The 24,120-nt window shown below is 53.7% G+C and overlaps 1 protein-coding gene across 2 annotated transcripts; it reads left to right on the top strand.

Moving 5' to 3' along the window:
* Nucleotides 1-332: 332 nt before the first annotated feature.
* SPARC (secreted protein acidic and cysteine rich) lies at nt 333-23,454 on the top strand. Of its 2 annotated transcripts, none has more exons than XM_075541849.1 (10): nt 333-464; nt 11,424-11,491; nt 12,926-12,985; nt 13,757-13,844; nt 15,522-15,643; nt 17,405-17,525; nt 18,744-18,877; nt 19,385-19,533; nt 21,568-21,716; nt 22,272-23,454. In XM_075541849.1, the coding sequence occupies exons 2-10, from the start codon at nt 11,435-11,437 to the stop codon at nt 22,298-22,300; spliced, it is 909 nt and encodes a 302-aa protein (XP_075397964.1). In that variant the 5' UTR covers nt 333-464; nt 11,424-11,434; the 3' UTR covers nt 22,301-23,454. The 2 variants fall into 2 exon arrangements, with proteins under 2 accessions (XP_075397964.1, XP_075397963.1); XM_075541848.1 differs by having other exon boundaries at nt 335-464; nt 12,923-12,985.
* Nucleotides 23,455-24,120: the final 666 nt, after the last annotated feature.

The raw sequence follows: 24,120 nt of genomic DNA, 5'->3' as shown, positions 1-24,120 counted from the left end.
CTGGTTCTGGCCCTGCGTTTATGTGTGTGGGTGTGGGGGATGCCCCGCTCTCTCTGGGCCTCAGTTCCCCCTCTAAACAAGGAGGAGGCTGTTCTAGAGGATTCCTACAATCGTACCAGCGCTGGCATTCCAAGAGTGTGTTTAGGCAGCAGCCCCAGAACAGATGAGGGAGGTGGGGTTGGGGAGTCTGGTCAGGACAGCCCACAGCAGAGGGGGCGGGGGAGAGTGGGAAGAAATGAAAGACAGAGACAGCTTTGGCGGCAGGGAGAGGGGAGAGGGGAGAGGAGGAGGAGACAGAGGAGAGGAGGGGCCACGGGAAGATAGACCCAGCCCAGAGCTCTGAGTGGTTTCCTGTTGCCTGCCTCTAAACTCCTCCACATTCCTGCAGAGCTGCAGACTGTCTGGAGAGCTTGCCACCCGCTGCCTGCTGCCACCGCCTGCCTGCCTGCCTGCCTGCCTGCCAGGTAAGCAAGACCCTGTCCTGCCTTCTTCTGTAGTCCCTTCCACCCTCCCCATTGCCCTGCCCCGCTGTAAGCAAGGCAGGGCGGCTGTGCTTGGAGGTCAGAGACTGGGCAACCAGCATCTCCCGGGGCTCCACCACTTCTCCGGGTTCGGACAGGGTACCCGACCTGCCGCCCGGCTGCCCGTGGCTTTTCCGGAGGCAGAGTGGCGGTATTGGGGTACTTGGTCTCCCAGGGAGGTTTGTATTAGACTGGCTGCAGCAGTGAGTTTGTTCTGCGGCCCCCGCCCGCCCCCTCCCACCACCACCCCACCACTCCGCCCTCCTTGCTCTTTCCCTTTGCAAATGCGGCAGCCTCCTCGGGTCCTGGGAATCTGATCCGACTGCAGCTGCTGGAAGCGGGTGGGGCCACGGGACTGGCTGCCAGCCGCTGAAGGACGTCCTACCCCATCTTCCAGAAGACACTTCCCAGACTTGGTTCATGGTCTGGGGCTCTGTGTTTTCCCAAAGGCACGGGCAGGCTACTGATAGACTGATTTCTGAAAGGCAGAAGGGGAGCCCCCTTTGAATCAGCACCTCCGGGAAGGCTCCTGTTTGTCGCCCCCTGCCCCCTCCCAGACGCTCCTCCCTCCCTCCCCCCCACCCCCACCTGACAGAGGCAGCCAGGTGCCACCTTTAGACAGTTAGGCCTATGCTGAGCTCCACGCTGCGACAGACAGACACAGGTACTCCCCAGTTGACTGCGGTCTGGAGAAGTCAGCCATCAGGTCCCACGCGAACCCCGCAGAACCCCGCTCTCCGTGCTGTGTGAGGGACAGGGTATGAGGAGAAGCTTGTCCTAAAAGGAGGAGGCTAGGTGAGGCTAGGCGGAAGCGCTGTCAGGGCAATGTCTTGCACTTCCCAGTTGTGAAATTGAAAAGTGCAAACCCTCCACAGGGCCCCCTGGCGTCCAGCCCACTAGGACTTGGGACAAAGCCTGTTCCTTCCTTCAGCCCCTACCAACTCCATTGTCCAGTTGAATAGTGGCCTTCCCAGTGTTCTGAAGGACACCCAGGAGGAAGGAGGGGCAGGTCCGAGAGGGGGCGGAGGGCCACCACCCTGGCCACGCAGAAAGTCTCCACCCACAGTTAGTTCTGTCCATTCACACCCGTCGTGACAGTGATAAAGTAAGAAGCAGTCGGAGCTTGGGCAGGATTCTGGGTTTCAGACACCATTTGATGTGGGACTTTGGTACGTGTCTCCTGTGCACAGTATCTGTAAAGTAAGACGGCCGGACTCCTTGGTGGGCCCTCGGAGCCCAGCGACCTCAGAGAGGTTCACAGGTGGACGCTTCAACTGGAAGCCACAGATGGGCCTTCCACTGAGCTTTGCGTCATCAACAAGCCCCTTCACACTGTGTGCACAGTCGTGTGTGTGTGTGTGTGTGTGTGTGTGTGTGGTGTTAAAGATAGATAGAGAGAGAGAGAGAGAACAGCTTTCAACCAAAAACACCCTTAAAGGGATGTACTACCCCCCTAAATGGGCAGTGGGCATGGCCGAGAGGGGTTTGTAGAAAGATGGACACTTCTGAAATGCAGGGGGTGGTGGTGGTGGTGAGCTGTAACTCCCAGCCACCAGCTGCCACGACGACAAAGCCTGGAGCCAGGGGGAGGGGAGGAGGGAGTGGATGGAGAGAAGGAGTCAACTTTTGAAACTTTCTCCAAGTCCCACCCACCCGAAAGGCTCTTCTCCAGCTCCACTCAGCAGAGAGGAATGCCGGTTGTTATGGCAACCTTCCCCCCCCCTCCAGGGTCTCTGCCTGCTGGGATTGGGAGTGGGGGGGAGGATTGGGAACACTGCGAACATCAGCCTCAGTCTTAGTGTGGCCCCCACTCCACTCTGCCCCCAAATAAAGGGCAACAGCAAAGTCTAGGCACTGCTTTTCTGCCCTTCGGACCCCAGGGCTGCCACGGGCAGTGCTTAGCACCCAGACAGAGGCTCTGAGGCCTGGGCTTTATTTCCAGCTTCTGCAAGAAAGTGCCATTCAGTCTTGAACTAATTGCTTCTCTTTTCTGAGCCTCAATTCCTTGTAGGTTAAAAAGCAACGAAAGCAGCCAGCTGTGAGTGGTTCTATGGATGGAACGGGATCATGAGGTCCAAACTCCCTGCCATGGCTATGTGGGCCCATAGCCACTCCCGGGGTAGAAAGCCCAGTCTTTCTCTCACACATTTGCTGGTGTCTTCGAACTGCTGACCATGCAGCTGGCAGCGATTCTCGCAGGGAGGCATTTTGTCAGCTCCAGCAAGGTGCTGTAAACACCTGTTTGGGACAGATAACTTAGGACACCCAAGTCTTTGGTGACGTCGCGTCCAGCTTTTTTCCCTGGTAGATCCATCATTTGGAGGTTGAAGTGGCTTACATATTGGACTGCAAATGGATAGGTCGGCAGATTGAAAACACTAGTCACTTCATGGGAGATCGATGAAGCTTTCTACTCCCTTAAAGAGTTAGACTCAGAAACTCACAGGGGCAGTTCTACCCTGTCCCTAAGGTCTCCGCGAGTCGGCATCGACTCCATGACCGCCAGTTTGATAAAACGTAGACTTCCTCAAAGTGCTGACCAAGCCTGCTGCCCTCAAGTGGATTCTTACAGCGACCCTATGTAGGGTTTCTGAGATCTTAAATCTCTTTTTAAAGATCTCCATAATTTATCTATTTTTAATTTTTATTTTTAAAATCATTTTATTGGGGGTTGGGGCTCTTACAAATCTTGTAACAATCCATCATTCAATAGTGTTAAGCACACTTGTACACATTTCCATCAACATTTCCAAAACAATTTCTTTCTACTTAAGCCCTTGGTATCGAGATCTTAAATCTTTCAGGGAGCAGACAGCCTCATCTTTTTCCCAAGGAGTAGCTGATGGATTTGAAGCACTGACCTTAAAGTCAGCAGCCCAATGCCTAGCCGACAGTGCCACCAGGATCCTTCCAAAGAGCTGACAGGCAGGCAAATTTAAGGAAATACTATTGCTTAAGTTCAGCTTGACTTAGGGACCTTCTAGTGCAGCGGTTCTCAACCTGTGGCTCTTGACCCCTTTGGGGGTCAAACGACCCTTTAAGGGTCATCTGAGATCATTGGAAAATATAACTGTAACAAATTACAGTTATGAAGTACCAACAAAAATAATTTTATGGTTGGGGGGGGGTCACCGCAACATGCAGAACCATATTAAAGGCTGATGGCATTAGGGAGGTTGAGTAACCACTGTTTTAGTGCATTTCTCAAGAGTGCCATTCATGCCTGCCAGCGTGGAAAGTGCATTGGCCAAAGGTGCCAGCCAGAGGAGCTCTCACTCCCTGTGGGAATGGCGCGGACAACCATTCTTCTGAACCACAGTTTCTTAACCTGTGAAATGAAGGCTCTCAGTGAGCTGGACTCCAGGCACGCTTCCAGCTCTGAATTTCTGCAAACCTACATCCGGGGCGCTACATTAGTGGAAGCCATCGCTGGCCTGTGGTTTAATCCCTTTCCCTAACCCCGCTGTTGACAAAGAAACAGGAGGGGCTTTGGGATCTTAGGGGCATCACCAAACCCAAGCCCACGGCCATCGAGTCAACTGGAACGCAAAGTGACGTGGTAAAGGGTTTCTGAGACTTTACCTCTACAGGAGCAAACACTTTCATCTTTCTCCCGAGGAGCAAGGGGTGGGTTGGACCGCCCCCTCCCCCCAGCCTTGTACTGAGTAGCCGACGAGCCCAGATTGAAGTCTTTACCATTGGCCGAGGTCGCCGTCCGCGCTGTGAGGGGGGCTTGCTGTTTACAAAGCAGCTTTTCTCGTTGTAAACAAACTATAAATAGGAAAGGATGGTGGAGGCAAGAATGGAGAAATCGGAGGTAAATGGTGGCGGGTTTGCCTTTGAGGTAATTTCGAGAAAACAGGAAAAAACAGGGACAGATATAAACCCACAGGCATACAAAGTGTAAACATTGATTTTACCAGCAGGTGCCCACCAGCACAGCTAAAAATAGGTGCATCTCAGCACACCCAGAAAGCCCTCCACATGTGCCTCTCCTCCAGCCAGGCCTTGATCTACAGACACGGGCAAATTCCAGTTGCACAGCCTGGAGGCAAATGCAAATGCTGACCTTCAGATACTGGGCCAACAGATGCCAGGTCCGGTGTCCACACAGTCCACAGCAGCCCAGCAACGTCTGCTGGCTAGGCAGAGAAGATTCTAAGTGCAAAGGCAAATTGTAGTCTCACACAGATGTGCACCCACTGCCACTGAGTGTTTTCTGACTCACAGTGACCCAGTAGGACAGAGTAGAGCTGCCAGTCTGGGTTTCTGAGACTGTACGTCTTTACTGGAGCAGACAGTCTCACCTAGCTCCCTTGAGCCTGCTGTTAGCAGCCCAACGCTTAACCCACAGCACCACCAGGCCTCCTTATCTGGCTAGTAGATGACTGCTTATTTGCGTTCTGCTGACTGCCTCCCTACTCTCACCTTACAAGGGAAAGGAAAGGCCAGAGCTGGGTTTTCAGCCAATGAAGCTACTGTTTTCTCTGTAGCACACAGCCCAGGCCTCAGCTTTCCCTCTCTTCCACGGGCCTATCTGGACGGAGCAGGACCAGGGCCAGCAAGTGGAGACTGGGCAGAAGTACTTAGAAAAGCAGACCCCCCCCCCCCCCCCCGCCGCAGCAGGAAATGTCTTAGACAGGAAATTTGTTCTGCCCTAGCCCAGCAAGCCACGTCTGTTGGGAAAATATGGATGGAGCCACCTACCGTCTCCAGAGCTGTGTTCTCTTATTTGTGGGCTGCTGGGTCTTAGTTCATGTTAGATATGATGTATGGCTCCAACTGACCAGATTTCTTAAAATGGGTGAACATCTGGACGTTAGGCTCAGATACTAACTTGTTGGCCTTGAGTGAGTTATTTTCCCTCTCTGAGCCGCAGCATCGTTATCTGTAGAAGAAGAGACACGTGGCAAAACGGTTTCACATGGCATGCCAACACCGATCCATTTGGAGGTGACCGCCCAGAGCTCTGGGGGAAAAGGTCATATGGCTGATTATTAATGTCTGTCACAGGCACAGGAAGGCCAAGTAGAGGCATATGTGCCACGTATTTGCTGTCGTTGGCATCTCTTTGACCTTTCCAGATGTGACAGCCTGGACGCTTTGATGTGCTTTCGCATCCCCTATTTGTGGTCACCCTGTTCCAGCAGTGGCCCCTAGAGGGAGCCGAGGAGGAGATCCTGTGCTCCACCCAGAGCCTCGCCTAGCCATTGTGAAACGTGGCATCTTGGATGACTTCATGGAGCCTCGGTCAGGCAGGCAGATCCCAGCTTCAAACTCTAGACCCACCTCTGAGTTGCCTGTGAGGTCACCCATGCCTTAAAAGTTTCCATTAGCTTCTTCCTTTTCGACAAGAAATACTAAAAGTGGGTGCAGGACAGCCAAGGGGTTAGAATGGGAGAGGTGAGCCCTTAAACATAACTCAAGGCCAGAGCTGCAAGGAGCTGTAGGCTGCACCTTTCCAACACATCTCTAAACTGTGTCCTTGGAGAACCTAGGGATCTTCCCGGGAGTCTCCGGGGTGGTATCAGGGTATGTAGGGCCCCCGGCAAACATCTCAGCTCTACTTTTAGTTGCTTTTTCTTTGAACTAAGGTATTGGATTTATAACAACACCCTCACATGTTTTAACAAATGCACAAGGGCTTTTAGCTCTTTCAAATGTTGGGGTTCTTAACAGGTTTATGACAGATCAGAGCCTATGGTTTATGTACATTTGAACACCACGGATCTAAAACAACCCTTACATTGAAAAGCAAGATGAGAGTTGGATAACCCCAGGGAGTAGAAGAGAGTTCCCCAGATGTGTGCAGTTGGCCGGGTGTCATGCTGCTAAGACTTGATCTCAGAACTCCTGACTTCTGTGTCATGAGGTTACACTCCCCCTGCTCCCCCCCCCCCCCCAGATAAGAGATACGAGCAGGAGCATCAGTGTGGCCATGCCAGTGGGGCAGGGCCACCTCTAGCTGGGCTCAGCCCACACCTCCTTCCAAATCTGGGCTCCTGCTGGGACTGGCTCATGGACTCCTTGGTTCCCTCTGCACTTGTTTTCCTCTTGTTGTGCTTGTTTACTGGGAGCTCCTGTTTGTTTTGAGAAACCTTTGTCTGTGAGCCAAATGGTGGGAGGGAGGCACTCGGCTTGCGTCATCAGCCCAACTAGTGGCCAGCTGGGGCCCAGCCTTCATCACCGTGTCTCCTGGATCAAGAAGGCCAATGTGTCTTCTTTGTTTCAGCCCTTTCTCCAAAGGCCTATCTATGGCAGAAAGCTGAGGTTCTTTCAGTGGGAAAAAGTCTGGGATCTTTTCTTTGAAGGTGCTCTCTTCCAGACAATTGCTAAGTGGTAGAACCGGGGTTTGAACCTGCACATTTTGGCTCCAGTGCCCACCCTCTAACTTAGCTTTCTGCTACACACATGGCCGCTGTAAAAATTAGTAACTGCTCCATTGGATGTGGTAGCCAGTAGCCACGTGGAAGTAAAATGTTAAATTCGGGTCTTCATATGCACCAGCACGTTTTCAGTGCCTGCTCACCGCGTGTGGTGTGGCTTGTTGGTTTCTGTCAGCTCAGACTGTTCTATTGAGCTTCCTGGCTCCCGAGTTCTGCAATTTCTGCTCAAGATGTGAAGATTGCGATTCAGATTCTGCTTTGATGATCCTGAGACCCACGAACTAAAATTCTCTGGTTCTGTAATTTCCTCCTGGTTCTGACATACTGAGACTGTTCAGGGCCCTTTGAGAGTCCTAAGGACCCCCTTCAAGCTTTACAGGAGGGGGCTGAGGGGCTAGACGTACTTTTCCATGGCCAGAGTCTTTCTAAAAAGAGAGAACTGACCTTTGCTTCAGGTCCCGTTGGCAGCCAAGGCTGGGTTTTTAGCAGTCTCCAGAGAAAATAAAAGCAGGAGGAAGGGACTGGATGTACGGAACAGGAGGGGGGGCGGGGGAGCGGAGGCGGGGGGCTGTCTGCATCTGGGAGCCACCGAGCCAAGGGAAATACACCTCCTGCCCTGCTGGCCTGGACTCTTTTCTCCCCCAGCATCTTGGCCGCTCCACAGCCCAACTGAGTGCCATTCAGGTGCCCCCCTGGGAGATAGTGGCCACCAAGGGAAACAGCGTGCCATGGTGGAGAACACCAACATAGGTTGACTGGGGCTGCCGGGTCCTCACCCTGGCCTTGCCACTCACTCCCTGGGGCTGGGCAGATGCCTTTCCTCTCTGAGCCGCCGTCTTCCCACCTGTGCTGAAGGGCAGAATGACGCGCTTGAGCTTCACATGGCATGCTGGATTATGAAATAGTTTGAAAAGGGTACGTACATGCATCTCTCCCAAACAGGGAGGTTTCACTTAATACAGTTCTGACAGTGGGGTCGGGGGACCTGCTCACTTAGATAGAATGGGTTTCAATTCCTGTGGGTGCATGAGTCCTGGACTTGATTGCCAAAGACAGTGTGCAGAGCTGATGAGACTGGGGTTCCTGCTGCCCACCGCTCTCATCGTGGGATGGACGGACCCCTTTGGTCCCTTTGCCTGGTGGCACGCAGAGAACCTGGGAGAGGGTGTGCCGAGATTGTGGCTGAGCATGTAGCTATCAACCCGCACCTCCCCTTCCCTTCCATCAGAGTGTCGGGAAGGGACTGTATCCAGGAATGGGGAGCACAGCGCCAGCACTCAGCAGAACCCCACATTTGGAAAATACTGCTTGATCATGGTCTGTTCTTAACACACTCTGCCTGCCTTGGCCCCCCACCGTCACCCAGACTCTGAGCAGAATCCCGCTTAGGCTCATTCCTGCTTCATGAGAAGGGAGGCACGTCAACATGGAATGGGGATGTTGAGAGACTTCTGGCACTTGCGTCCTCCCTCTCAGTCTCAGCACCGTCACAAGGAAGCGGGACTAAGATCGCTTTCAGACCTGTCTGTCTGTCCTCTTATGCTGTTAGAAGCTTCCAAACCAAGCCAATTTGAGTCCAATTCCATGCAGCCCACTGTAGGGCTGTCCCCAGGGGGTTTCAGTGGCTCTGATCTTTTGGGAGGAGCTCACCTGACCTGTCTTCCAGTGGACCTCTGGGTAGATTTGAACTGCCAACATTTTGTTAGTTGCTGAGTACCTAACTGTTTATGCCCCCAGGGACTCCAAGAGAGTATGCATGTGAAACACTATGGGCGTTAAACAATTCCTTTAATACATTTTAGTTATTTTTAATTTTAACAGGTTTAAGGACATACAACTCACCTATCATACAATTCAATGGCTTAAACATACTAAAAAGACTCGTGCAGTCACCACCACAATCCATTCTAAAACGTGTTCTTCTCTCTGGTGCTCACTTATATGGCTCCCATCTCCCCCAGCCTCCTCTGCTGTAACCCCAAGAGACTACTGATCCAGTTTCCATTTCTATAGACTTGCCTATGCTGGTTCTCACGTAAAGAAAAACACACATGCAAAAAAAGACACCGGCAACGATAGTGAAACAAAACCGAAAACCCGTCGTTGAAAAGACAGCAGAAAATTACAAAGAGACTGGAACACATTTCCATCGTGCCCAAAGGGAGGACAGAGGATAAGTGGTCAGTGCTGACCTCACTCCTCTCTGACCAGTCCCCTCTCCAGCGCGCTCCGCTCGGTCGGATAGCAAGGCTGAAAACAGTGGTTCCCTTCCGACCGCGTCTCCGAGGGCGGAGTGGCAGAGAGGACTCCCGTGTAGTGAGAAGGACATGTGGGAGGCCCCACAAAGTGGGTGCTGGTTTCGTTACTCAGGAAACGGCAAAGACTCAGGGAGTGTTGGTCCTCCTGGCTCTCTGACACAGCGTCTATTGCAATTCCAGCCTCAGCGGGTTGATTCTCCAGTGACGTGTCTTCCCTGAGCGGTCACCCGGGATGACTTCATCTTGCCCTAGCCGGCAGTCCCATGTTGGCCCATCGACATCAACCCTCTCAGACAAGTGCTTCATTGACGCTTTCCCTCCTGCTCCGTGCATCCAAAGCCACAAGCCGGGGCTGTTTAGCTTGAATTTTCCAAATGAGACAGCAGGCAGGGAGATTTTTCCACCTCTAAACCTGGGAATAAGTATTTAACTGTGTGAGGAGAAGGAACTTTCCAGAAATTGCCTGGAAAGGGATGGCTGGACTCTTCTGGAAGGTTCTCAAGTTCTTGTCTCATTTCATACAGACTACATGGAAAAGGGAATGGGCTTTTGAGTCTATTTTAGCACGCGAATACACACATACACACACCCGCCCCCCAATGAACAGTTATGTAGTCTGCTCTTACTGTGTTCGTTTCCGACACCCACTACCACACACAATCCAGGCGGCGAGGGCAAGGCCAGAGGTGATGGTGTGCACACAGACGAGCTTGTGTCTGCCACCTTAAGGGTGCTTTAGGGGCCTCAGAAGGGGACCTAAGGTCACCGAGTCTCACCTCTGGAGATGGCTGAAAGGAGAAGGGAGGCTTGTTCTGTGTGGCTAGGACATCATGGTAGCCCAGAAGTTCGAGAGAAGCCAACTCAGAGCAGTTATAAGAGGGCATTTCTTTGGAAGTGAAGTCCATTTAGTTAGACAAGGTATTAGCTCTTCCCAACTTTGAATACAGTGGGAGGGCTGGCTTTTTGCTACTGAGCCATGAGAGGAGATTCGGTCCCAAGGTCCCTTACAGTTCTGAGACTGTTTTGTTGGGGTCTAGAGGGTCACACCCAGAGGAGGTGTCTCAGCAGTGACCAGACCCACCCCCGAGGAGCACACTGGGACTCTGAGCAACCCGCTTGGATGGGGTTTCTGCGGGTTGGTTTGAGCCATTGACCTTCCAGTTGCAGCCCAGCCCTTAGCCCCAGTGCCTCCAGGACTCCCGGAGCAGTGACCAGGCTTGGAGGGTTTCCTGAATCTCAGTTGATACTCTTTCACTGGGAAAGGGGAACAAATGTCCCTAGATGGTGCAGAGACATGTCCTTTGTGGGTAGAACAGAGCAAACCCTGGCTCCCCCAGGTTTCCACTGGCCACACTCCAAGACCATTGTTCCTTGTTTCCCAACGGAGATCTTATTGTCTTCAATCGGCCAGAGGCTTTCTGCTGATGAACTTCTCCTACTGCAGGGCGAGCGGTGGAAGGGACGTGGGGGGAAGAGATGGGGCGCGCTTGGGTGGGGGGGGGGAGGGAAGCAAGAATCCCCGATCATCAGGCCCTTGCAGGGCCCTTGAAATGGTCTGCTTTGGCATTGCTGAGACTCCACTCACCAGCCTGCTGTCTTCACCGAATCACCCTCTAAAAAACGCCAAGGAGTCTGTGGGAAAAGGAGACTTTGTGTCATTGCCATAGATGGAAACAAATCCGTGTACATCTGCTGTAAATAGAAGGAAACTATAAAAACGAGCCCAAAGGAAACAAAATGGCGTTTCAGAATTCCGGCTGCATACAGTTTCCTTCGTTTTACGTGCTTTGACCTGGCTGTCAGGAGGTGTCCCTAGCGGACAGCAGGCTTGGTGGAGCAGGAGGTCAGGGGACAGGCGGGGGCAGTGAGCTGGACCGACACTGCCTGCAGCCGTGGGTTCAGCACCGTATGTTGGTGAGGACGAAGGCGGGGATTGGGCCGGATGGCCCAGTGCTGGGCAGTGCTCGTTCTGTGCTACGGGGTGGGGGGTTGCATCTGGTTGGCACAGACTCGGGGGCTCCCATCAGCATCTACCACCATTTCTTTGGAGGTGTGGCGTCAGGGCCCGGTCTCTTTGTAAACCGGGGAGAGAGGAGTGTGAACGAGGCGCTAGACATCTCAGCACCGCACTGTTCAGCGTTGAAAAGGGACTGACCGAAGCAGCAGCGTCATGCCCCGGTGTTAAAGAATACTCCGTTCTGTGCCCAAGGCCCCCGGCGGCTCCCACTCATGGCGCTCTCCTCTCTGTGACCCCGCAGGGTTCAGCACCATGAGGGCCTGGATTTTCTTCCTCCTCTGCCTGGCCGGAAGGGCCTTAGCAGCACCGGTGAGTACCTGCCAGCATGGCATCTTCTTGGGTTTAGCTTTTACCGTCAGCTCCTGGACTTCTGACCTTGCCGGCCTTAGATGCGTAGAGGGGACAGGGGCTTCCAGATTTTGAATTTGTTGCATTGTTTCTTTAAAAAAAAATACTTCCCTCCCTTCGTCTCAGGAGTTCTGAAGAAATTGGGATGAGGTCCATCAGGGGGAGGTTCCAGGCGAGAGAGATTCTATGTGCAACGTGAAGACAGACTTCCTAGGACTAGGGCTCTTTGGCTCTGATTTAGAAAGCTCTTTGTCATCTGAGATACCTGAGAGACTGGTGGTAGGATTATGTTAGAAGGGAGTCAAGCTACAGAGAGGGGAATGGATGGACGGATTCGTGTCTGAGTCAATGAGTGTTTTTGATTGCAAACAATACATTCAATCTGAGAAAACACGAGGGGAAAATCTACTAGGACATGGGAATTGTGGAATTCAAGACCTGGGGAGCTGGAAAAGGACAGTTCCAGAATCTGGGAGGGACCTGAGTGGGTTAACTCCACCGTTTCCATGACTGAAGAGAATGCCCAGACGATTAAAAAAACACAAGAAGAGCCAGTGTGCAGAGGCCCAGGGGAGGGAGGGGAGCCTTGATTGACACTCGCTCTAAGAACTGTAAGCAGCAAACAAAGAAAAAGAAAAAAAAAAGAACTGTAAGCAGAGGTCCTGGAGTCTGATCCACAATGGAACCTGGAAGACAGCATCTTCTAGAAGAGGGAGAAAGAAATAGAGGGCAGGCAGGATTAATGAGCAGCCTTCCTGAAAGGGGTCTGAGTGATGCTTGTCTCTGGTAGTCTTGATTAGACCTGTAGGTCTTGGTCAAAAAAAAAAAAGTGTGTGTGTGTGTGTGTGTGTGTGTGTGTAGGTAGGATTAGCACTAATTTTATAAGTAGCCCTTGCTACCCAGGGTCCTCAGATCTCTATACTATTGTACCTTACTACTTCCTGCCCCCTTTGTGGCAAAGGGGAAATAGCCCACTTCCACTATTTGAATAAGAATAGCAATGATAGTAAGACTATCATCATGCTTGTGGGGAAGAAAATGTTCACATTCATAGTGTCATTCCTACCTTGGGTCTTAGTGCTCCCATTTGTAAGATGAGGGGAGTAGTACTGATCAGGGGTGTCCAGACTTTCTAAGAATTCTACACAGTGTAAATGGAAATGCTCCTTCAAGCTATCTCTTAGATGAAAGATCTGCTCCATTGTCCCAAAGCCTCCATGTTCAGCTTCTCCTGTGCCATCTCCTCCACCCAGGGCACCTGAGGCCTAGTCTTGGCAATCTTCCCTTGGCCTGCTCCCCAGGCTCCTCCAGAACTGGTGTTTGGGGCTAGTGGGAGCCCAGAGACAAAGCTGGACTTGGCCGTGACCTCTGAATCCCATTTTCTCTTTCCAGCAGCAGGAAGCCCTGCCGGATGAGACAGAGGTGGTGGAGGAAACCGTGGCTGAGGGGGCCGAGGTATGTGGGGGAGGCTTAGATCCCTAGTCCCTCCCTGTCCACACCATTGCCTGGGACACCCAGATGGGTGGGATGAGGCAGCTCTCCACTTCCCATGGGCACACAAGCACACACGCCAATCCCGTGCATCCCTCACGCCCTGACACTACTTGAGGACTTCCCAAATTCGAGTGCATTTCATAGAATGCAGCGGTGTTCTTTTCCTTTTTAAGGTTTTAAGCTGTGGCACAGTTCTTCTTCCATGATCACAGACAGTTGCCCCATGCATGAATCAGATAAAGGAGCCACTTTGGAGTGGCTGGAAGGTGTGGAGGGCTGGTCGGGCCCCCACTTGCCTTAACACCCTAGAAGACCCACGAAAGAGAGTGGGTCTGTAAAATGACATCCAAATTCTAGACCCTGTCATTTGTGCTTTCTGACAAGGAGCCTGGGTGGCGCTTCTGGAAAGGCATTGGGCTGCTAACCACAAGATCAGTGGTTCGAGACCACCAGCCGCTCCTCAGGAGGAAGATGGAGCTATCTGCTCCTGTGAAGATTTAAAGTCTTCTTGGAAACTCTTTAAAGGGTCACTATGAGTCGGAATTGACTCAATGGCAAAGAGTTGGGTTTTGGTGGGTGTTCTATGACCTGGCTCACCTGGCCTTTCCCTTTCTGTAGTAGGAACCTGCAGGTCCCGATGAGGCATTTTTTCCTCGGGCCTGTCTAATACCACCTCTTAGGTCCTAGGTAGTGGTAGGGCTCATTCCATTCTGTCTTCCCTCTCCATCTTAGGTGCCTGTCGGAGCCAACCCTGTTCAGGTGGAAGTAGGAGAATTTGATGACGGTGTTGAGGAACCTGAAGAGGAGGTGGTCGCTGAAAGTAGGTCTTATTCCCCTGACGGGGCCCATCTAGTTTTGGCCCTCTGCTGCCTAGGCCGAGGGTGTGGGGAGTGGCCTACAGACCAATCCACATGGATTGCTTCCTAAGAAGGTGCCCAGTGGGGACCTGAGAAGGCTTTGGAGGGGAAGTGGCTTTGGCAAAGGTTGGGAGTCTTCTCTAGTGCTCAGTCCCCGGGTATCTGGGAATGGTGGAGACCATGCGTGCTGTAGAGGCAGGAAGGGACGTTCCCTGGCAGGAGAATCCTTCTCTCTCCCAGCTCTTTTCCCAGACTCCAGAGTGGGGTTTCACACTTGCACTGACGTCACCCAGTCATACCTGGTCACTGAGATTCCCAGTGGGCTCTACCCCGGCCGGGTCCCACGTGGGAGCAGACCCGAGAGAGCCAGTAGCTGCACCCTCCTCTGCTTATTCGATTGTCACACAGCCCCGAGGAGTGAGGCCCGGAAACTTAGCATGGCTCATGTCATGCCTCCCAGGGAGAGATGACCCAGGGCCTCCCGCCCACCATGCTGCTCCCTGCAGTTTTGGGGAAAAACGTCCAAGGTTTGAATCTAGGCCTGTTCACTTCCCCTGTGAGTGGACTCAGGCAGCTCTTTGAGGCCCTCCACATCAGCTTCCATCCCGCTAACAGGACACCGAGTTCCAGGGCAGTGTCCATAGTTCATTGGTTGGCTGCTCACTGAAAGTTTGGGGTTTGAGTCCACCCAGAGGAACAGCAGAGGAAAGGGCTGGCAGTCTCCTTCTGAAACATCGGCTGTTGAAAGACTGAGGGAGCAGAGTTCTGCCCCGGGCACACGTGGGGCCACCACGAGTCTCAGGTGACTCCAGCACGACTGGTTTGAGCATTGCAACCATGAACATGGTGCAAAGGTTCTGAGAGGAAGGATATGAGTAGGTTGGTGCAGCTGGACCTGGCGCCTGGCTGAGGCAGCAGCCAATAAAGGGTGATTACAATGCCCAAAGTCGAGCTGCAGGAGGAAAAGGCGAGATCAAGCTCCCATCCCGAGGGGGTCTGGGGGTTCAGAGCGAGCGGAGCACTGAGTCAAGTTCCTTCCCTCGTCCACGCCCACTTTATCCGGTGTTTGCCGGACACAGCTGGAGCTATTGTTCGGTGTATGCCTCAAGGCCCGCCGCTCTTCCTTTCTGCCTCTTGAGACTATCTTGTTGACTCTCACCCGCCCACCCCCGGCACTCTGACCACAGCTGACTTCCTAACGTTGTTCTAGAAACTCTACTCCAGACCTCAGAGATGCCTCACTGGGGTTGGCCAGCACCTGGGTGGAGCAGGTGGCGGAGGCTGCTACCTGAGAGATGGTTTGGGCCCACTTGGAGTTGCCGTGGAAGAAAGCCGGCATCTTTCGGACGTCCATGGCGCTGCCATGAATTGGAACTGACTTGACGACAACTTGTTTTGTCTTTCATTGTGGAGGCAGCTATAGGGCTCCTGGTGTGTCTGGATCCCAGACTGCGCCTTTAGTCTCAAAAGGAGGGTCTGATGGCATCGCAGACTGAACCTCGAGCCCCTCGGCCTGAGCCCCCTGCAGATCACAAAGAAGGACTCCCAGCTGTAGGCCAGGATAGGGACCGCAGCCCAGCCCTGTCTGCCCCAAGATTGGTCTTGCTCAGGTTGCTAACTCGGAGTCCTTGCACCACCAGACCCCTGCCAGAACCACCACTGCAAACACGGCAAGGTGTGCGAGTTGGATGAAAGCAACACCCCCATGTGCGTGTGCCAGGACCCCACCAGCTGCCCCGCCCCCATCGGCGAGTTTGAAAAGGTAAAGGCTGAGGGACAGGAGGTGGGAGCTTGGGCTCTTCAACCAGAGTGTCTGCCGACCCAGAAGACTCGGCTTGGTGGTTCCACAAGGCAGCTCTACCCTCAGATCTCCCGCTCAGCTCTAGTCCCAGTAAGCAAGGTGTGGTGAGCCAGAGGCTAAGCTCTGCATCATGCCAGGCAGCAGCGAGAATTTGGTCAGCACTGTCAGGTTCCAAGCCCCATGCCCAGCATCAGCCCAGGGCCCCCGTTTGCTCTGTGTAGGAGCCGCTTCACAAAGCATCGCGTCTAAAAATGTGCGTGGGCTTCAACCCCGATCCCTCATCCCTTGCTGGCTGTGAGATCCTAGCTAAGTTATGGAACCTAGCTGGGTCTTGATCTCTATCATCTTTCAAGAAGTCTGAAACTCATCCTTATCTCATGGGACCCTTGCGAGGATTTGGCAGATCATACTGAGTACATAGCAAAAATCCAGTAAGGATGACCACTTTTTCTTCCTTTATTACCTCTCCAGCCTGTCCACTTTACCGTCAATGGGACTTACCCCTTCATCCATCAATTAAATACAAGGCGGGCAGTGGGGAGGGGCGCGTAAAAAATTCCATGGAGCAGATGTCATCCATTCATTCCATTTCTCCACGAGCGTTTTGCAGCCTCCTCCTACCAACCTAGCTCGCAGCCAGGCCAACCATCCTGCTTGTAGGGCTGTGCTCTGAGCAGCACATCTGCTGTCAACGCGACTCCCGCAGCCTCCCTTCCCAGTCTCAGGCTCGGCCTGGTGCAACAGGCCTTTCGGCTCCAAAGTTCAGCAGCAACATTGACTCTTCCCTCCTCCCTTACTCCCTTCCCACCTCCCTCCCACCCTTCCCCAGTGTGCTGATCAATTCTCCCTTTGTTTTGTATCAACACCGCAAAGTTGATACAGTCACACAAAGTTGCAAGATAGTTAACATCAGCCTCCCCTCCTCTACATAGGCTCCTGCTGTCACCTCCCTCATTGTCTCTGCACCACCATCCCCAGAGTCATAGACTCACTCAGACCTGGGGGCCTCGGTGCAAAGTTGTACTGACAGCTAAGATTTATGGTAATGGATACGGAATAAGCCTATACCGCTGGGTCCACGCGGGGAGAAAAACCATCGAGGGTTGGAGGAATCTCTGTCCAGGCTCTTTGTGTTCTCCTGCCCAGGAGGGTCAAGAGAGAACCCTCTTTCTGAAGCAGTGAAAACACCGCAGCAAGTGGGGTGCATGTCCAAAGGAGCTCCTTAGAGGTGTGTCACCCCCAGTTTTGTCTGGAGACTGGTCCTGGAGGCCCCTCTGTCTAGCATCAACCAACCTCCCAGACTGGTGGAGGGCAAGGAGGTGGTCAGCAGAGACCACACTGTTTATTAAGCTAGTTAGGTACAATGGACCACCTGCTTACCAGCCAAATTCCTAGATGCCAGCCCACGAGCAGCGCTATAAGCAGGCCTTTTTATGGAGAGCAGGCTCACGCCTGACAGCTTGTTTCCCCCCACTGCCTCTCCACTTTCACCCTTCACCTGTGTTCCGCCTTTGTGTTCCTCTAGCTCCGTATGGGCTGGATACAGATTGTCCAGGGACCGCAAAGAGTGGGGCTTTGTCCGAACTCCCCTCCCTGTGTGACCTCGTGCTAATCACCCTCCTTGCTAGGCCCTCCGTGTCCCCAGCTCTCCCATGGGCGAGGACGGTGGCACAGCAAAGGGCTTCAGGAGTGATGAAGGGGTGTCCTGTGCTTGGCCACCAGGTGTGCAGCAATGACAACAAGACCTTCGACTCTTCCTGCCACTTCTTTGCCACAAAGTGCACCCTGGAGGGCACCAAGAAGGGCCACAAGCTCCACCTGGACTACATCGGACCTTGCAAATGTGAGCTTCCCTTTCTGTCCCGCCAGCCTCCCACCGGGGAGCGTGCTCGCAGCTGGCCCTAATGCTGGTTCCGTGGGGCCTCGAGCAGACATGCCCCTTTCCCTGAGCCTCAAGGTTCTTATTTACAAAGTGAAGTGGTTACCTATCAAGCTCTTCCTCCCAGCTGTGGGTTTCTTCGGGGGAAGGACTGGGTACTTGTGGATGCGCATGATCAGGGAGGAGTTTTGGAACCTTTGCTAGTGGTGACACGTTGGGTGACTAACCGCGGGGTCGGCAGTTCAAAACCACCAAGCTCTCTCAGGGAGAGAAACTGGGCTTTCTACCCCCGTAAAGAGTTCCAGTCTCGGAAGCTCACAGGGGCAGCTCTACTCTGTCCTACAGGGTCGCTATGAGTCGTCACTGACTCCATGGCAGTGAGTTTGATTTGGGTTTTATAGACACCCGGGAGTCGGGTTTGGAGTGGGAGAAGGACTGCCCGGGGAGTTGGCTGGCCTTGACTTAGTGATCCCAGCTGCACACTTACTGGCCTAGGTGTCTCTTCCCAGTTGGCAGCCTTCCTGTCACGTCAGGCCATGCCTGCCCTTCTCAGACTCCATCCACATGTCTACCTGGTACATTCCAGCACCAGGTGGCTGTGGGGAGAGCCACTCACCTTCTTCAGGTGTGCAGGGTCCAGAAAAGAGAAGTGGGAAACAAGGTTCTTCTTGTCAAGCACACCCCATTCAATCAGGGGGGCCAGCATATGAAACGAGAACGCAAAGGCCTGGAGGAAGAGGGGAGGGGCAGAAGGGGACCTTGCTGGGCAGTGAGAATGAAGAGTGCTCCACGTGGCTTTGCTGTCCATTTGGCATATTGCCCAGTCATCCGTCTCCTAGCGTTCCCATCCCGATGTTCTCTTCTGCCCAGCTGGAGGGCCTGAGGGTAGTGGTCCAAACCCACAGGGAGGCAGCTGACTGGAGGGAACCATTTCCTCCCAGAGTTTGATGAAGGTCAAGTGAGCGGCAGCTCCTCCTTTACCCTTTTCCATTCCAGTGTTCTTCCCCTTACTCCCTCCTTTTTCATGGGCTGTACAGAGAAGTACCTTTGCTAAGCTCATAGATGGAAGTGGTTGGAGGAGGAAGGAAGGCAGGAGTGGGTGGAGAGATTGCTCCAGAAGGCAAACAGGCCCTTGCACAGGGAGGACCAGGGGCTGGGCTGACCACTCTTGTTTCAAACTAGACATTCCCCCCTGCCTGGACTCTGAGCTGACCGAATTCCCCCTGCGCATGCGTGACTGGCTCAAGAACGTCCTGGTCACCTTATATGAACGGGACGAGGACAACAACCTTCTAACCGAGAAGCAGAAACTGCGAGTAAGTGGTCCCTTTCCAGCCCCTCCAGGGGGCTGGCCTTGCCCTGAACTGCTCTGCTTTTGGCCCTGAAACTGGTTATGACCCATAGTTCCTAAAACTAGATCCCCTATTATAAGCCCAAATCCCAGAGAAGTAGGCATTGTCCTGGAGGTTGGGACATGCATGTCAAAGATCATGAAAATACCACAAGTACGGGCAGCACTACATTCTTTTAAACATAAAGTCCCCTGTGCCCTGGAGCCCGCTTGGTGGTGACTAGCAACAACACCAGCTCTCTGGAGCACCCTTTGAGAAGTTCTAGGGTACGCTCCACCCAGAACCCATGTCTCATTGCTATGAATGAGATGCTGATGCTAATCTCTGATGCCTCCTCCTTCGTCATCTTGGGCCTTGGTCTTGGCCATCACTACTTGCTCTAACCCCCTGCCAGAGGTGGGAGGGGTCCCGACTGGCGTGAGCCCTGGTCTCCCCTGGGCCCTTTGTCACGCATGGTCTCTGGGCCCACAGGTGAAGAAGATCCATGAGAATGAGAAGCGCCTGGAGGCCGGAGACCACCCAGTGGAGCTGCTGGCCCGAGACTTCGAGAAGAACTACAACATGTACATTTTCCCAGTGCACTGGCAGTTTGGCCAGCTGGACCAGCACCCCATTGATGGGTAAGATGCAGGCCCTCAGCACCCCCAGGCCTTTGCTCTGGCCTGGCCTGGAGTGGGCAGAGTCAGGGGCCGGGTTTGGTTGGTGGAGGAGATATGACCCCCTGCTGCTTCCAGGCTCGGTGTCTGCAGTTTATCTGGGGGATGGGCCAGGGAAGAGGCTTCTGGAGAAAGGATGGAGACTTGTTGAGAGAACATGATCAGATGCTCGCTCCTATGCCGGAAGGGGCAGACGTTGAAGTAAAAAAAAGTCAAAGTGGAATTCCATCCTCTGCTCTGAGAGGGCTGGGGCCTGGGCATCTATTGGTTAGAAGGAATGTCTGTCTCTGTCTGTAGGGGCTGAGCCCTTAGGCCCAACCCAAACACCACCTCTGAGGGCTCTTACACAATTCATGATCTCGGCCAGGTCCACGTGGAAATCCCTGGGTTCAAGGGCTCTCACACCTCGTCCAGATGAGTTCCGAGGTGCTGGGTACATGCTCTGCAGAATACTCAGGCAGCTGATTAGTGAACCAACACGTACCGAGAGCCTATATGATCCCAGCATTTACAAAAATATCATTGGTGAGAGAACATCACACTGCAGCCCTTTACCTGTCCCATTCAGTAACACTGATTTAATTCTTCAGGGTGTGTAACCATGCCCTCCGCCACCAAATTGGTTCCAGGTCACAGTCAGTGTTCCAAATCATTCTCCCACCACTGACCTAAGCTCAGCGTCCCCTAAACAAATGCCAACACGCCTCAAGACAGGCAGGGTCCCTGCCCCCAGGCGGCTCACACTCCATGTGATGATCTGGCCACGGGCACCTGCTTCTCACAAGGGGATGGAGATATAAAAAGGCTCCCGGGAGCTACAGGTGGAGACTTGCTCCATCTGGAAAGACCTGCCCTGTCGTCACCTTCTGGCCTCTTGCTCTGTGCTCCTCTGAGGTGCACAGGGAGAGAAGGGACAGTCTTCTCTCATGCTTGGGGAGCGAGGCGAGGCAGGGCAGCTCTCTCTGGGGGCTGGGCCCCCGCTCTTCATCCAGCCCGTGGGCCTGGAGCCTGTCCACCCTGGTGGCTGAGGTCTCCCGAGCTCTTGGGAAACTGCTCTTCTCCCAGGCTGTCTCCACAGCTGGGATCCTGCTGAGTCAATCAGTCAATGCCGAGTCAAGGGGGCACACCTGGAGCTCAGGCGGGTCAAGGGCCTGGGGTGGGAGGTAGTTTCCAGAGGGACCACCAGGGAGGCTTCTCTGGGAAAGTACTTCAGCCCCAGACCAGGGAGTCCATGCTCTCCTCGTCTGCTCCCATAGCCGCTGTGTGACCTTGACTGAGCCCTTGGTCCTTCGGGGGTTTTAGTTATCCCAGAAGTACAATGAAGAGAAGGGGTGGGGGTGGGGGCATGCTTCCAGTTCAAACAGTATGGGTTCCTCCCAAGTTGGGGGTGGGGGTGGGTTTGGAGGTCAGGGAGAGAATTGGGGTCACGGTGTTCCCTGGAGCTCCTTAGGGAAGAGCGTTTGGGAAACAGCCAGTTGTGGGGCTCTGGAGAACAAGGTCATCGGGAAGAAGGTCCATGCATCCATATAGACAGAAAGTTAAAGGTCCGTGAGAGGAGTGGCCTTCCCTTTGACCTTGGCTGCCAATTCGGGGCCCTTCCCACGGCCTTTGTGTGTGCACCTTATAGGACAGCCTGTCCTAGGCCTTTGCACCTGCCCTAGGCACGAGTGCTTCACAGCAGGTCTACCAGGAGGATGAGCGCTGAGGATCCCTCCTAACGTCACGTTGCTCGGCCTCTCGCAACCGATGGGGGACAGTCAAATACACCAAGAACCCTTCACTCTTGAGCCCACCCACAGGACATGGAACCCGGAAGGGCCCTGAGAAGTGATGGCCCACTCTTTTTACTTGATGAGTGGGGAAACCGAGGCTCAGAGTGGGCCATTGCTGTTCTCTGAGTCACACAGAGGGCCGGTGAGAGGCGGAGCAAGGGTAGACCCAGGATCCTGGCTTCTCAGCCTGCCTCAAGCACCCTCTACCCCGCTTCCTCCTCTGTAGGTACCTGTCCCACACGGAGCTGGCCCCCCTGCGTGCCCCCCTCATCCCCATGGAGCACTGCACCACCCGCTTCTTCGAGGCCTGTGACCTGGACAACGACAAGTACATCGCCCTGGACGAGTGGGCCGGCTGCTTCGGCATCAAGGAGAGTGAGTGTCCGAGGGCAGGAAGGGCTCCGGGCCCCCAAGGTCGTTGGTTCTTGCTCAGGGGCTCCCAGCCTGGGCCTCCCTTCTGTGATCTCTCCTATGTGTGTGCTCTCTCGGTGTCTGTCCGTCCTCTCTGTGTCTCTACTCTGTCTGTGAGTCTGTCCTTTTCGTGGCCTGTCTCTACTCTCTCTGTTTGACTGCTATCTGCTCTCTCTGTCCTCTGTCCGACTGTCTCTCTGTCTCCCTTCTCCCAGTATTAGCGTTCACTTTGCGCCAAGCACTGTTTGGGGGGAACTGGGAGCCACAGAAAAGGAAACAGGAGGGGTAACTTGGCAGCAGGAAAGACAGGCCAGGCCAGAATCCGGGAAACCAAGATTTCTGACACCAACTTCTGGTGTGACCTTGGGCCAGTCATCTGGCCGCTGGTCCTGGGCGTGGGTGGGTCGTCTGGCCCCTGGTCCTGGGCGTGAGAGGGGAGGCCCACAGGCTCCTGGAGAAGCACGTTTTCCTGGACACCGGGCTTCATCCTTAACTCTGGTCTCTCCCCTTGATTCGCAGAGGACATCGACAAGGAACTCGTCATCTAAGGCCCCGCCTGCTCCCGCAGCACCCCGATTCTCTCTTTCACCTTCCTCTGCCTACTTCCCCCGATGTTTAAAATGTTTGGATGGTTGGTGGTTCTGCCTGGGGACAAGGTGCTAATATAGATTTAAATGACTCTACTAACGGTGCTAAAATGGAAATCGTAACCCAAGTCATGACACGTGGAGTTGTCAACGTGCTCACCACGCCCGTTGCTCGCCACACTAACGGCCCCATCTCTTGCTGGCCCTTTGCCGCAGTGCCCATTGGCTGGCTGGCTTCCCAGGGGAAATTTTGATCCGCTCGGCTCTGCCTTAAACACATATTGCATCTTCAGAATCTCTCTCTTTCTCAGTATGAAATTAATACTCATCCGATCCGACTTTGCGGTAATTTTATTGGAAGGTATCGGCGGCCTGGGGGATCTTCCCCGTACGGCCCGGAGGTAGGCAAGGGGAAGTAACAGACATGTGATGTAGTCAAGGATGATTCTGGGACTAGAGGGCCAGTGGCGAGGGACTCCCTGCCGAACCCACTAACCAGACCCTCAGCGAACGGGCTTGCTTACCCAGGACAGCAACTGAGGGAAGGACCCTGGGCCGAGGTAGGAGCATCCCAGCTCTCGGGTAAGCCCGGCTCCTCACTTCCCTTTCACTACAGCTTCTTTTCATGTTCAGCTGTTGGTTCAAATGTTTGGGAACAAAGACCGTGGGGGGTGGGGGGTGCACTACCACCTCCTGCTAGGCTTCTCTCCCAGCTGCCTTGGGGAAATGCAGGCTTCTACTGAGGGGCACTGGGGTCTAGGAGGCTGTTTCCGCCAGGAAGGCCGAAATCAAGAGCGAGACACAGAAAGTTGTAGACAGAAGTGGAGTGGCGATCTTTTTTTTTTCTTCCTTCCACGTTTGGGTGGCTGTCATGATGGTTTTTTTTCCTTTGGTTTCTAGCATGTTTTCCCTACCCCATCCCCACCCGTTTTTGGCTTCTGTTAATTAAGAGAAACCTTCTAAATCAATGGAACAGTTGGATCTCGCAGGCTGAGAACTCGTTCACCTCCAAGCATTTCATGAAAAAGCTGCTTCTCATTAATCGTGCAAACTCTCGCCATGATGCGGCGAGTTTGACAAACCCTTCAAAATAAAAGTTACAACTTAGAACCTGCCTTCCGGGTGACTCTCCGTGTGGTGTCTTATCGACCCCAGCGTCCTCCCTCAGACTCAGTCACACGTGCACACTCACACACAATGACTGCAAGGGCAGCCTCGGCCGACACACGGGGTGTCCCTGCCCACACGGCTGGGGGTGCGGCACGAGGCATCGCTGTGGTTCCTTCTGCTGGGCATGGCGTGCCATGAGGGACCAATTCAGTGGCAGCGAACCACACCAGCGTGGAGCACACCCAGGCCTGTGTTCAAGGAAAAGGAAATGTCTGGATTCTCTAAGCACTGGTTCAGCCCAACAGACTAACAGTGGGCTTCTTTCATGTGCACACGTTCATTTATTCACTCAACAAACACAAAGCGGAACTGTGGCTTGTGCGAAAGTTGGCAGAGCAGACTAATTTCCCACCTAACAACGGATCCACGTTTGGGGACATCAGTCACAGTTCCCTCAGCGTGCCAGCAACCTTCCCACTTCCTGGGTTCCCCATGTCAATGCACCCAGATCCCCCGCCCCTTCCTGCCTTCTGAACCTTGTGTTTTGGGAAAATGCTGCCCTTTTGGTCTTCTGTGGTTGATGGTTCGAAGGAGCACATTCTTAGCAGGCCTGCCTGGCATTAGGCTGATCGGTGGAATCTACTCCTCTGGGAGTTGATTCAGTTCCTGGT

The sequence above is a fragment of the Tenrec ecaudatus genome, chromosome 2 (assembly GCF_050624435.1).
Source record: "Tenrec ecaudatus isolate mTenEca1 chromosome 2, mTenEca1.hap1, whole genome shotgun sequence".
Lineage (NCBI taxonomy): Eukaryota > Metazoa > Chordata > Mammalia > Afrosoricida > Tenrecidae > Tenrec > Tenrec ecaudatus.
This window is presented reverse-complemented; position numbering and strand designations above follow the sequence as displayed.